This window comes from Protobothrops mucrosquamatus, unplaced genomic scaffold (assembly GCF_001527695.2).
Source record: "Protobothrops mucrosquamatus isolate PMUCROS unplaced genomic scaffold, P.Mucros_1.0 scaffold_186, whole genome shotgun sequence".
NCBI classification, from domain to species: Eukaryota; Metazoa; Chordata; class Lepidosauria; order Squamata; family Viperidae; genus Protobothrops; species Protobothrops mucrosquamatus.
The window spans coordinates 898,807-913,056 of record NW_015386262.1 but is presented as its reverse complement, the minus strand read 5'-3'; the positions used below and the strand labels follow the sequence as shown (position 1 = coordinate 913,056).

The following is a 14,250-nucleotide window of genomic DNA, read 5'->3' as shown; positions in this document are numbered from 1 at the left end:
TGGTAAGACAAAACTAACTCAATGAGAATCCATGGAGATACCAATATAAATTGTTCAGCTCATGCTTAATTCAAAGGCGATTTTACTTACAAGTAATCCTTGTTTAGTGACCTAACAACTCAATTGTTAAGTGGTTGCTAAGTGTAATTGGGACTGCTTCTGGACTCACTTCAACTTCTCTTTGCTTCACAGGGCTGCGAAGGTCATAGAACCAAGGATTGCTTGCAAAATTATCTTCATCATCATAAATGCAGTTTATGCTAAACAGGGCAGTTGCTAAACAAGGGTTATATTATACCAGATGGTGCTGGTGATGGGGGGAATCGGATTATTTTCATCAATATCTGGGCTAAGTATTTCACTGGCTGGCAGCGATTGCTATCCCTTGTATTGGGTTTATAATACTTCTAGATCTATCTGGACTTGTCTTTTTGCTGCAGTTCACTCCATATGCCTAAGGAAATTTAATGCTCGAAGATTGAGCACTCTACTTCTACAAATATTAGAAGGTGGTGTTTGATGACACTAATATGCACTATATTTATCAAGCAACAGAGGTGAGATTTTCCAGCTTGGAACAAAAAGGTTTTCTGTCTTATGACTGATGTATAAAAGTGAGAGGGAGTAGTAAGGACATAAATTGTGATATTGCTGTCAAACAATATCAAACATCATATGGCATTCATCTGAGGTAGTTTAGGACTGTTTTTGGGGGTAGTTTTTGCTTTGCTTAAGAGCTAATTTAAACGTTGGTTTAAGTGGTAAGAGACCTCCGATTCCAAACAACACTGGCTTAGTATTAGAGAATTGAATCTGCTCCTTGATTTGGAAATAGTCTTTCAATAGATGCTCCTCTCAAAATTATATTTATTGGGGTGAGGGGGGTGAGGAGGAGAAAACGTAATGTACCATTTGAAATTTTATTGTGCCAGGAGTAAATGTAATGCTATTATATAAGCAGGCCCCTTTCTACGCTTCTTTCAAACATCTATGCTGTTAAAATAAAACTTTTTTTGGGGGGGGGAGAGGGTGAATAACTAATACATCAATTTTGTATTCTTGCTAAAGAAACAACCTGAATAATTCTCCTAGCTCTGGGTAATGGCGACTAACATCTTACTTGATATGAAACAATAGATGTAGAGCAGTGTTTCTCAACCTTGACAATTTTAAGGCATGTGGACTTCAACTCCCAGAATTCCACAGCCAGCATTGCTGGCTGTGGAATTCTGGGAGTTGAAGTCCACATGCCTTAAAATTGTCAAGGTTGAGAAACACTGATGTAGAGCATGTGCCAATGTTTGGATGATGTAGTTTCTTACCAATGATTACATGTGGAAAACATACTTGGACTGATTCACTTATAATCCAAGGGTTCGTTGAAACGTCTGATGAATTTGTGGACACACACATATAACTGTAACATAGTAAATTTAATTTCCTCGGCAGCAATGAACTGCTTTATATCTTCTTCCTATTTCAATTTCTCTGTCTTTATCAATTACTTAACATCTTGTGTGTGTGGCAAATAACCCCACGGAATAATAACCATAAGGAGCTGGATTCACACAGCACCCAGGATTATCAGACATGAATTACGTAATTGTCCAACTACAACAGGGAAATGAGAAGGGAATATAAGTATGTCGCTCAGAATAAACGAGAAACCGTCCTTTCTATTATGACGTAAAACCGTCGCCACCCTTATGAGCGGGCTCGTACCGGCAACTTCCGATTCTGCCTGAAGGACCCCGAGATACTTAAATATCTAAATACGTTTAAGGGTCTCCTTCTTCCTTTTTATATACATTTGGTTATTCCCCTCTCGGTCCCTCCGCAGTCCACTATGATGAAGCGGAGAGGGGGCGCGCGCGATGCCTGCTGAGTCGTCCAGCGCAGGCACTCAAACGACCTACCCAGCGCCGTGAGTGGAAGGGGGCGGGGACAACGATTGGGCCCTCGGTTCGGGTCCGCTCCGCCCCCAACTCTATAAAATGCAGCGGCCGCAAGGCGCTCCAGTGCGCCCTTAATTTGAGTTGGGTGGTGTGTCTTGTGTGGGGAGAGGCTAAAAGGCGCCACCGTTGCTGCCGCCGCCGCCGCTGTTGTGCTGCCTCACGGTGAGTGAGGCCGAGGCCTGGTTGAGGTTCGGGCCTCCTCAGCGGATGGTGAGGGGCGAGAACAAAGTTAGGAGGAGGAGGAGGAGGCTTGTAAGGCCGCAGCGGAGGACAGGGATGACGGCTTGAGAACCTATTGCAGGTGGTTGCTAAGGGAGCGGCTTTTTCCTCGGAAAGGGGTGCGGAGACGCGCAGCCGAAGGGCCGCCTCCGCCATCTCTTCCAGTAGCCCGGCTCGTCCTGGAGACGGACGGAGGAAGGGAGGGAAGGTGACCGACTCTAGGAATCCACACTCCTTTACAGATGTTCCTCTCCCGAGCCAGTGGAGCATTTTCCCATCCTGTTTCCCCTCCTGTTAAGGAAATAGCGGTGTTGGTTTTTTTTTGTTTTTATTTAAAAAAAAGGGGGAGTTGATACGTGCTGCGTTTCTTGACCGTGAGTTTTCGCAGGGCGTCTTTAATTTGTAAACCGTGCACACTTCCAGAGGAGAAGAGAGTGTTTTGCCCGGAGCGAAGCAAGAATACCGTAGTAGTGAGTGAAATAAAGGATAGGGCTGACGTAGCTAGCCCGGGCACTTAACCTTCTCTTGTTTTATGCAGAGGCTACCCTAATGCTTAGTCACGATTGCCTTTTAATCTGAAGGGCTTATAAAAAAAACTCTATTAACAATCTGGTGAGTTTTAAGCTTATTGGGAAAAAAAATGCAAGTAACAGTGATAAAAGGGCTGGATGCAAACCTAGCCTTAGGATTGAACGATGTCCTAAATCAGAGGATTTAAATGAGGATTTAAAGTGTCCATTCAGTTTAACGGATCTGTTTGTCTGACTAAACAGATTCGTCCTGATCTCAGTGTTGCCCAATTAAAATGTTTATATTGTTAACAATTGATGCTTAACAGTACAGGTATATTTTGTTTATGAAAAATGCTTATGATTTTAATGGGAACTTTCCTTATGAAAAATACCATGGAAATAATCGTTGTGCCTTGAGCTCTCCAAGGTAGTATGCAGTACTTACGGAATACGAAGATATTTATTATCCACTTTTGTTTTAAGGGGTCACTACAGCTGAAATTACGAATTTTGCTTGATCTTATCCAAAGTAGATTGTGTACTTTTTAGATACTAGATTCATATATTTAGTGATTTCTGGTTCTATACCTTGAAAAATAATTTGGGTTCTTCTTAAAAACACTACCGGTAATATTGATTATGTAGCTTCTTTCGTGATGCCTGATCATTTCCCAATATGGTACAGTAATTGTTTTCCAAGTAGTGTGAAGAACGATGGTGTGAAGATAGTTTGTTGAAAGTGCAATATTATATTTTCAAAACTTGCTTGGTAAATAACCCACATGATTGGAATTAGGTTAGTGACCATGAATCATGTCAAAATGCCCAAATAGTTACCTCATTCTGTAAAATGAATGTCTGCTTTTGAAGCAAGGTACAGGCATATGTAATACACTGCCTTAAATAGAATAATACAAGTCAGATTTAGATTATTTTTGGTGATAAATTTTTATTAGGCGTGTGCAGCACTTTATATTGGAAAGTAAAAAGTTGCTTTGAAACATTAAAAGGTAAAAAAAGATTAAACAAGCTTCTTGAAATACTTGATCAAAACATGTATTTTAGTCTTATGCACTAATATTCCATAATAAAGATTAGTTTTAAGGCGGCAACATTGCAAATATAGTCAGAGTAAGTTGTAATCTGATCAGGCCTTTTTTTTAGCCATTAATTTTAAACAAACCATTCCTTAAATGGTTTGCTTTACTTAGCTAATATTATTGACCACATTATGATGATGCAGGGATGGATGAAATTGAGCATTGCAAAACAAAAAAATGCTTTCTAAATATGGTTTACTGTCTCTTTTTTGATAGGAGATGCTAATGAAACCACAAATGTCATACATAAAAATATAGATAAAATATTTTTTCATTCATTTATAGATGCCTTCAATTAAACTGCAGAGCTCCGATGGAGAAATATTTGAAGTTGATGTTGAAATTGCAAAACAGTCTGTAACAATCAAGACTATGCTGGAAGGTATGGGCATCATAAAGATAAATGCTTTCTGTATTTCTGTTTCTCTCTCTCTCTCCGCACACCAACCATTTTTAATTTGATAAATTGGATTTTAATCTTTGAATCAGTCTTAGGGGTCATGGGATGTCTTTCTTTTAAGAGGGTTTTTACAGCCAAGTGGATTTCCTGAGACTAAGAGCTTCTTGGCAAAGGTATGGGTAAGGGTGTCTTAATTTTTGTTTTAGAGCTGATAGTGAATTCTTAATATGTCTTGCAATTGGATTACAGTTAAGCCTTGTGAAGTGATAATATAAAGGTAATAGAAAAGTAAAAGGTTAAAGGACTCCCTGCGGATTTTACTCCCCTAGTTGTTGCTGACTATAGGGGGAGGTGCTCATTCCGTTTCAAGGCCATTGAGCCAGTGCTGTCCGAGGACATTTCCGTGGTCATGTGGCCAGCATGATATCACAGAATGGCGTTACCTTCCCACCAAAGTGGTACCTATTTATCTACTTGCATTTACATGCTTCTCCAGTTGCTAGGTTGGCAGGAGATGGGGCGAGGATGGAGCTCACCCCGTTGTATGGCACTTGGATCTCGAACCTGGTGTGCCAGCTTTTCCAGCAGACAAGCCCAATGTCTTGTCTGCTGAACCACCACGCTGTTACAAGGGGTCATAATTATCTGTCATAAGATAATTAAAATGTGAAGTTTTGGAAACAGTTAAGCCTTGCAGGATGAAAGCTTAATTCTGCTTGTCAGTATATTAAAAAAATTGATGAATTTAGCCACATAACCTATTTTTTAAAATTGATTGTTCATAGACCTTGGAATAAGAGTCTAGAAATCTTTAAAGATTTCTTCCCAGAATTTTCTCTTGACTATGTAGTGTTTTTAATATGGATTTGACATTTTTATGATCTAGTGCACTGATTTCAAGCTACTTTTACAGTTTGAATGTTGGAGGAGTAAGTAATTTTTGCAGAAATTTAGCCTTTTTGTCTGTCCATAAATGATTGTTTGTAATGTATTCAAATTCTGTATTATAGTCACTTTCTAAATTTCATTCTCTCTCAAATTCAATAGATAGTCCTTGGGCTACAATGGCAGTTGTAAGCAATGTGGTTATAGAAAACAACATCACATGACTGTCACTTAATGATGGCAATTCCAGCAGTACTAGTAGCCACTGTTAAACAAGAATTGTGTAGGTTGTTGAGGACCTCACGTAATCATGATTTCCTATTTCCTGATGGCTTCCCCATTGCCTTTGCTTGTAGGAAACCAGCATGGAGCTCAAAAAATGAGCATGTGACCAACAACATGCTGTGTTTTAATTGTAAGCCAAGTCTTGAGAACTGAGATTGTAATCATGTGGCTATGGGAACCCTATGATGGCTGGAACTCCAAGGATCCATCATAAGTCCCCCCCATACAACATTGTCATAACTTTGAATGGCATTGAAAAAATGGTCATAACCTGAGGACTAGTTGTAATCATCCAGATGATTGCTTGTCCCAGTAATAGTAAATAGAAAGGGGAAATGTGAAACCTTTTAAAATTTATTTCTGTAATTTTTTTATTTTGAATAATGCAGAAAACATTTAAGGAGTGAAAGGTATTGGTCTGTTTGGAAATTCATCGAATAAAGAAATAAAACAATAATATATTCAGAAAAGGATGTTTTGCGTGATAAAAGTATGCTTTTTCAATCCCTTTATGACACTCCCAATTAATATTTGCTATATCTGATTGATAAAGTGGATTACAACATTTAGAATATGTAAACTTCTTTTTTATTATATTGGTGGTTTCTTCTATTTTAATTACTCTTGCCTGCCCATTTTTACTAAGTAGGGGAAAACAAAGTGATACTACATTGTTTAGAGTTGAACAGCTTGTAGCTCCATTTGTAATACAAATTATTTTAAAATATATTCCATTCCTGAAAATGGTAAATTTTTGCATGAGGTATACTGTTACAGTGTATATACCAAATACGCTTTTTCAAGTAACACAGAACCATATTATTTGATTTTATTCTTCATTTTCTAAAAAGCTGTTTTCTTCAAAAAATCTAGACATCTTTTTGGTTAGTTACAAGGGAACAGCTACATAAAATAATTATACAGAGACCATGGCATAACATTGGAGGGTTTTTTAAATGTATATATTTACCATTATATAAAATGTTTGTATCAGGATACAGGACCTAGACCTATCTGAACTTGTGACCCGCGATAGATTGTTTTACTTTAAGTTACCACTTTTTTCATTCCAAGATGTAAATCCGTTCTTTTTGGTTTATATGTCCATATCATATCCCCCATGGAACGAGTTATCATTGACACTCTCCCTAGAGCCTCAGGATCACCTGTTAGTAAATTTATACTCGGTCGTCACACGACGTACTGCCAAAAAAGCCAACACAGTGCTGGGCTGCATTAACAGAGGGATAGAATCAAGATCACGTGAAGTATTAATACCACTTTACAATGCCTTGGTAAGGCCACACTTGGAATACTGCATCCAGTTTTGGTCAGCACGATGTAAAAAAGATGTTGAGACTCTAGAAAGAGTACAGAGAAGAGCAACAAAGATGATTAGGGGACTGAAGGCTAAAACATATAAGGAACAGTTGCTGGAATTGGGTATGTCTAGTTTAATGAAGAGAAGGACGGGGGGGGGGGGACATGATAGCAGTGTTCCAATATCTCAGGGGCTGCCACAAAGAAGAGGAAGTCAAGCTATTTTCCAAAGCGCCTGAAGGCAGTACAAGAAGCAACGGATGGAAACTAATCAAGGAGAGAAGCAACCTAGAACTAAGGAGAAACTTCCTGTCAGTTAGAACAATTAACCAGTGGAACAACCTGCCTCCAGAAGCGGTGAATGCTCCAACACTGGAAGTTTTTACGAAGAGACTGGACAGCCATTTGTCCGAAATGGTATAGGGTTTCCTGCCTGAGCAGGGGGTTGGACTTGAGACCTCCAAGGTCCCTTCCAACTTTATTATTATTATTATTATTATTATTATTATTATTATTATTATTATTATTATTATTATTATTATTATTATTATTATTATTATTATTATTATTATTATTATTATCATCTTGATATAGCTGTCCTCCTTTTATGCTATACTTGAATTTATGCCACTTGTTCTGGTCATGTTTCTTCACTGCTATTTCAGGGTATTAGACAGCTGCTTTAAACCAGATAAATCCATCAATTAAAATGGATTAAAATGTACTTGCAGCTCTATTCAGTGTAAGCCTAGAAATATTTGTTTTAATCTCATTTTTTTGGAACATAATGAAATGTATATTGTTATGTGCTTCAATAATCATAGTAGCTTAGGAAGACTGAAATAAAATATTCCTTACTTTTATAGTTCTCATTCAACTCTTTTCAAATTTTAATATTTTAGCACAGTGGTACACAGAAACTTCAACTAATTTTAAGTAAAATGATGCAATTAAGTTATACAAGAGTAAAGGTTATGAGAAAATCATGCTTTATTTCTTATGTGCAACATTTTTTTTAATATGGGTTATGTTTTGAATTATAAACAGTTCTCACTTAACAGTCGGGATTGGGAATTTCTATTGCTAAACAATGCAGTAGTAAATTGGATGTCACATGACCACACTTCTTAGGGATGGCAATCCTGGCAGTCACCATTGCCATTGTTAAGTGAGGATGGTGGGTTTTTAAATTAGGATCTCATGTTAACCATGATTTGTGAGTTCAGCTGGCCTCCAACAGAGTCAACAAGGAAGCCAGTAAGTTGCAAGTTCTGAGCAGGGGTTGCTATGTGTATGGTTGGGGTGGTGGTTGTGGTTTGTGGTGCCATGTGAGTGTGGTCCTTAAGTCATTTGCTTTTATGAATATTTTATGGCCTAGAATCAGGCATGTCAAACTGCCGGCCCATGGGCCGGATGCATCATACTGAAACCGCGCCCACCCCATTGCCGGCAATGGGGAAAAAGCGATACGTTGTGCGGCGTCATGAATTTAACATGCCTAGCCTAGATAATGGCCCATGATGATGTTTAAGGAGCAATAGTAGAAACCGTTTATTCATATCTACACAAAAATAGCAAGGTTTTTTTTTGAAAATGATAGATTGGCTTAATTATTTTATTAGTAAAATGGCTGCTAATATATTTTTCATTACTTGTTTTTCCTTCTTAGACTTGGGAATGGATGATGAAGGAGATGATGACCCCGTTCCTCTTCCAAATGTTAATGCAGCTATACTAAAAAAGGTAATAATTCTATTTTAATAAAATACATAATTTTGTTATTTGGATTGTAGATAGTTTTAATTCTGTTTTTATTGTGATATTGTAAAACATGATTGGTGGGATAAAATTAAATATATTTCATTGTGCACGATGTCATGATTAACTGAAGATCTTGAATTTCTGTACAATAGTAAATGCTAAAGCTATGAGGCCATCTTTGGTTGAGGTTTTTCCACACTATGCAGTTTATTATTGGCATTCATGCAATAATTGTTTTCATAGAACAATAGACTATAGTATTTAATATTGTTTAAGTTCTAACTATTGTCTTAATATTTAATATATGTGTTTTATGAGAAGTTTATGTTTAATAGTATATTATTGAATATTTTCTGTGAGCTACTTAGATTTTGAAAGATTGATTACAAATGCCTTTACACTACTTCGGTCAATCAATAATTAAACAATTCCTCAATGCAAAAATTAGGCCTGTTCATCCATGTGGAGTTGACTCTTTTCAAAGGATTAGTTTTTCTAGAGTTCTTTTGAATCCCTTGTTGCTTCTGGAAGGACGATTTTCTGGTCAAGAATGCTATTGTCTAGCTTTGCCATTGTAACAGCTATGCCATTTCTGGAAAATGCAAGTTTGTGTTGATACAGAGTGATTAAAGCATTTGTTATATAGAACACTGCAGTGCACTTCACACAAGGTTGACCTTGAATCTTTGGAAGTTGCAATTAGTGCAAATATGAAGGCATTCTGGCATGCATTTGTTGTCCATTATGCACCATTTTTGTTGTCCATTCTGTGCTATTTCTTCTATCACTTGCATTGATTAAAAATAATATTAATTTAAGTTGTTCGGGGGTTTCTTATTTTTGTCATAGTATTTGTCATACTGAGAACCCTTTAGAATGGTAAAACTACGAAATAAAACTTTCTTGTGATAATAGCCCAAATACACAATTTTTATTCCGATTAGATTATTCCTGTTTGGTTTACTTTTAGGCAAATTGTTTATTTTTAACTTTGTACTTTTTAAATTAGACTTAATTTTAGAGTACTTTGTATTCATGATGTTTCTGTACCAGAAGATGGTTCAAATAGTTGTAGAAAAAGAAAATATTTGATTATATATTTAATATCAGTGCAATATTCTGGCAAAATTGTTAAAAGGATTTATCTTTACCTTTATTTTAGACATAACAAAATAGAAATTTGCATTATTTTTTATATTATTGAAAATATTTTTCTAGGAAGTAGCTAAACTAAAGTATTTTAGTTAGGAATATTTCTGTTGATCATTTTTCTGACTATTTTTCTTTAAATCCTTTATATTAGTATAATCATGCCTGGAATTCAGAATAATAAATTATGTAAGAAACATGTGAAATCTGATTCATATTTTCTATTTTTCTGTCTCTAAAAGATTGGCACTTGAGCATGCTTAATTTGAAAATGGGTACAGCCTTTTGTTTAAACCCATAAACCATGTTTGCAGTATTGTGCTAAGCCAGGGGTAGGCAACCTCGGCTCTTTTATGACTCATGGACTTCAACTCCCAGAATTCCTGAGTCAGCTGTGCTGACTCAGGAATTCTGGGAATTGAAGTCTATGAGTCATAAAAGAGCCGAGGTTGCCTACCCCTGTGCTAAGCAATGTTTATACAAAAGTTTTGTGGATGCTAGGAGAACACTAGTTTAGTGCAGTAGAAAACAAAATAAATTCTATAAAGTTTTTCCATAACATATTTCAATTTCCAAAGGTGATTCAGTGGTGTACCCATCATAAAGATGATCCACCTCCTCCTGAGGATGATGAAAACAAAGAGAAACGAACAGATGATATCCCTGTGTGGGATCAAGAATTTCTCAAAGTAGACCAAGGAACTCTCTTTGAACTCATCCTGGTAGGTTGGCCTAGTATGTCCTGTTCCACTGATATTGACAGACTAATGAAATGTTGGAGTATAATAGAGCTCGTGTGTATTTTAATGTCATAAGCAAAATGCCTAGAAATCTAAAATATCAAATGTCAAAGCATCACGATTGTAAAGATGCAGAGATAGACAGTGCAAGCCAACTCAGTAAATGGAATCACTGAAAGCATGTTTAATTAACTGTGCTTACAGGATTAAAGGCTGAGATTTTGCTTAGTTTATCTCAGAAGTTTAAACAAGAAAAAGTACGTATGTTTACTGGTTTGTAGTTCTTGCTGCTTTTTGAAAGCTCAGCAGAACTAGTTGAACAATGAAAACTTGATATATTGTATCATATGGAATTTGTATTCCAAAGTACAGAATTTATAACAGCACAGTGAAATTTTAACTAGCAATCCTTACAAAGTCTGCAAATAGAAGAAAGGCCTTTAGCAATAATATTTCTAGATCCAGCAAGAAAATAGTTACACTAGGCTTCATTTCAGTTATCACTGGTTGCTTTTGTGTATGATTACTATTAGAAATATAATGTGCACTGTTATTTAATGGAGCACTGATTTGCAGAGTCTTTAAAATCTGTTGCTTTCTGTAAAGGCTGCAAACTACTTAGATATCAAAGGCTTACTGGATGTGACATGCAAGACTGTTGCAAATATGATTAAAGGAAAAACACCAGAAGAAATCCGCAAGACTTTCAATATTAAAAATGACTTCACTGAAGAGGAGGAAGCCCAGGTACGTCAAGCCCTTTTACTTAAAACAAAATCTATTTACTATTTAATCCTACAATTATTAGTTGCTTTTTATTGCATAATATGTAGTTTGTTGTAAAGCTGTTGCATAATATATATATAGTTTGTTGTGAAGCTGATGTTGCAGTAAGACTCTGAAATATTTGTTTTTATAGACAACAAATACTTATTTGGCAATTCAGCCTTCCTATAATTAAAATCAAATGATGAATATAATAAATCTGCTCTAATTTGTCCCATTCACTGACTTTGCTACCCTGTTTCCCAGAAAATAAGATCGGGTCTTATATTAATTTTTGCTCCAAAAGATGCATTAGGGCTTATTTTCCGGTTAGGTCTTACTTTGGAGAAAATACGGTACTAAATGCATCCGTCTGGCTGACAATCTTAACTGGGGTTTAGTTTTGGGGTGGGGCTTATATTACGAGTGTCATGAATAATCATGCGAGAGATTATTTTCCGGTTGGGTCTTATTTTTAGAAAAACACAGTATCATTCGTGTATGGGAAAAGAAGTCTCAAGCAAGCTAGCTTACTGTATGTTTGTAAGCTATTGCTATTCTTCATTAGGGAGCTTAGAACTACAGTATATACAAAAACAGCTTTTTTACATACGCAAATCAAATTGAGAGAGAGAGAGAGAGAGAGAGAGAGAGAGAGAGAGAGAGAGAGCATTTTATGGAAAAATGCTAGGAAGAAAAAAAACAGATAAAGGAGAGATGACTTGCAAAATATTTTATTATTTTTTATTTATTGCTGATTAAACATGAGTTAAGAGTAGGTTGCCTAACACAATATAGATGTTTAGACTACAGTACCATATGCACGGCCTCTTGAGTGGCACTGTTGAGAAAAACACTTAGCAGGTGCTAGGTTACCTAGCATATATCTATAGTTTCAGTCTTGCTATTGTTAGATTCCAATTAGAAGGACTTACTGTGTGATTGTTTTAAATTCTTTTTAATTCTATCACTATAATTGTTGGATTGCAAAGAGAATTTTTAGATACAAGTTCTACCATTTATCCATTTGATTTCAGTGGATCATTTAGCATGTTGAAAATAACTGCTAGTGTCCTGCAACCAGTATTCTACCTAATAAAACCCATTTCTTCATCCCAGATTTTTACTCATCTTTGATTTTCTTTTGAATAAGTTTACCATGTTAAGCTGAATGCAGTCAGTTCTAAAATATAACTATATTTCCATAAATATAGATATGTTAGTTTTGCACAATAGTACACTTTGTTTTTAAATACTACTTGATATCTAGAAGACACCTGAAATGGGGAAATAATTTGAATCACAGGGATGCTATTAATTCACAGGTAAATGTATCTAGATATATTATATATATATAAATATCTAGAAGAGGTATTCGACATAGCTCTTCAGGTGTAATTGTAAGGTTTGTCTTTATTTTTAGGTACGCAAAGAAAACCAATGGTGTGAAGAGAAGTGAAGCTTTGTGCCTGATACCTAACAACACTGTAAGGATTGTTCCAAATATCAGTTGCACTGCTCTGTTTATAATTGTTAATATTAGACAAATGCAGCAGCAAATGAAGTTGTACTAGTCTGGTGGTGTTCTCTTTGCATGTGTAACGTTTGAATATAGATTTAAATTTTATGGTTTAATCAGTGTAATCTGATTTCCTTATTTTTCCCTCTTCTCTAAATAAAACTAAACTCCGTGAAAGTTCTGTATGGCAATTAGCACTACAAACTAGACCTCCGTGCTTCTGAATGTTTCACTGTCACATTAAAATCCTTAGCATGTCAGAATTCAGAAGTCTCTGACCTTGTAAATAAAATCAATTGCAAACGTTTTCTGAAACTGAATCGGTGAAGACTACTTTTATTCATGGAGTAAGAACCACAATATGTTTTGGAAAAACAAGTTGGAATAATTGTTTTGGGATTCTTCCATCTTTTGTAGTAGTGACATTATTGTTAAGACTAAAGCAAATTAGCTTTGCTTGATACCTACCATTCTAATCTAATATAGGTGTGACCCTGATAGCGCCTGAGCAGTTAAAGCTCTCTTCTGGCTAAAATACTTAATATTTCTGTCAATAGGTATTTGGTATGTACCTATTTTTAAAACTAATAAAAATTTCCGTTTTGACCAAAAGTAGATTTCTAAAAAAAAAATTCTTGGACAGTTAATATCGGTTTCAGTATTTCCTTATAGCTATCAGAAACATGACATCAGATTGCAGTGATTTGTCACTGCACGCTGAGTGGTGATATGTATTAAGATCATAACACTTGCCAGTAGCTGAGTATTTTTTTCATTCTTTGTGATTCCGTTTAGGGGTTAGAGGAGAGAGATGTAATAAATAATGTAATAAGCACCCCCCCCCCACATTTTCTGTATGAACACTAGGTAGAATAAAAGTTAAATATTTAAAGATCAGTGATGAGCTTAAGCATTTAATGTACAATACAGAATTTTAACATTTAACTATGCATAACAAAGTGCATATACTGGGCAATTTCACAAATTTGGTCATTATCAGAAGTAATAAAGACATTTTTCAATAAAACGGTTGCCAAAAAGATTAATCACTAGTAATATTTTAATATAAAAATAAGTGTATTTCCTACAAAATAGTTCAAACACCACTATAAGTTTCAGTTGAAGAATCTAGTGAGGATAAAATGAGTAATGGAGTTTTAGAATTTATCTCTTTTCAACATATACAATTAGATGAGAGGATGATGAAAAAACAAAAACAAAACAATAAAAAATGTGACAGCAATGGAATCTTAGTTTCTGGACAAAGTCTCCATTCCAATCCATCCACTTCTACCTCTGTGCCTTAAATGTTCTATCTTCGTATACATACACTGCCATTTTCAAGGTACTGTCTCAGAACACACTTGGGCAGCCTACTGAGCCTAGCATGGGGGTAGCATTGGAATCTGTTTTCAGATGATAGCAGTGTTCTGTTGTAAAAAAAGGTAACACAAATCCTTTTCAGTCACTCTCTTTGTTCAGCTGTTATAAAGGAGCAATTAGTAAGGAGAACTGAGATTATTGCCTTGATAGGAATTACAGTGAGGGAAAAAATTATTTGATCCCTGCTGATTTTGTATGTTTGCCCACTGAGAAAGAAATGATCAGTCTATAATTTTAATGGTAGGTTTATTTTAACA

General features: G+C 35.7%; 1 protein-coding gene across 2 annotated transcripts; it reads left to right on the top strand.

The window, feature by feature from the left end:
• Nucleotides 1-1,976: 1,976 nt before the first annotated feature.
• Nucleotides 1,977-12,930, top strand: SKP1 (S-phase kinase associated protein 1). 2 transcript variants are annotated; one of them, XM_015824190.1, is made up of 6 exons: nt 1,977-2,117; nt 4,072-4,168; nt 8,346-8,419; nt 10,165-10,308; nt 10,933-11,073; nt 12,515-12,930. In XM_015824190.1, exons 2-6 carry the CDS (start codon nt 4,072-4,074, stop codon nt 12,548-12,550), a joined length of 492 nt encoding a protein of 163 aa, XP_015679676.1. In that variant the 5' UTR covers nt 1,977-2,117; the 3' UTR covers nt 12,551-12,930. The 2 variants fall into 2 exon arrangements, with proteins under 2 accessions (XP_015679676.1, XP_015679684.1); XM_015824198.2 differs by lacking the exon at nt 1,977-2,117 and adding an exon at nt 2,207-2,256.
• Nucleotides 12,931-14,250: the final 1,320 nt, after the last annotated feature.

Coding starts and splice junctions, on each gene's coding strand:
- SKP1 (XM_015824190.1), top strand. CDS start 4,072: ATGCCTTCAATTAAACTGCAGAGCTCCGATGGAGAAATATTTGAAGTT. Junction 10,309..10,932: donor CTCTCTTTGAACTCATCCTG/GTAGGTTGGCCT, acceptor CTTTCTGTAAAG/GCTGCAAACTACTTAGATAT. Junction 11,074..12,514: donor CTGAAGAGGAGGAAGCCCAG/GTACGTCAAGCC, acceptor CTTTATTTTTAG/GTACGCAAAGAAAACCAATG.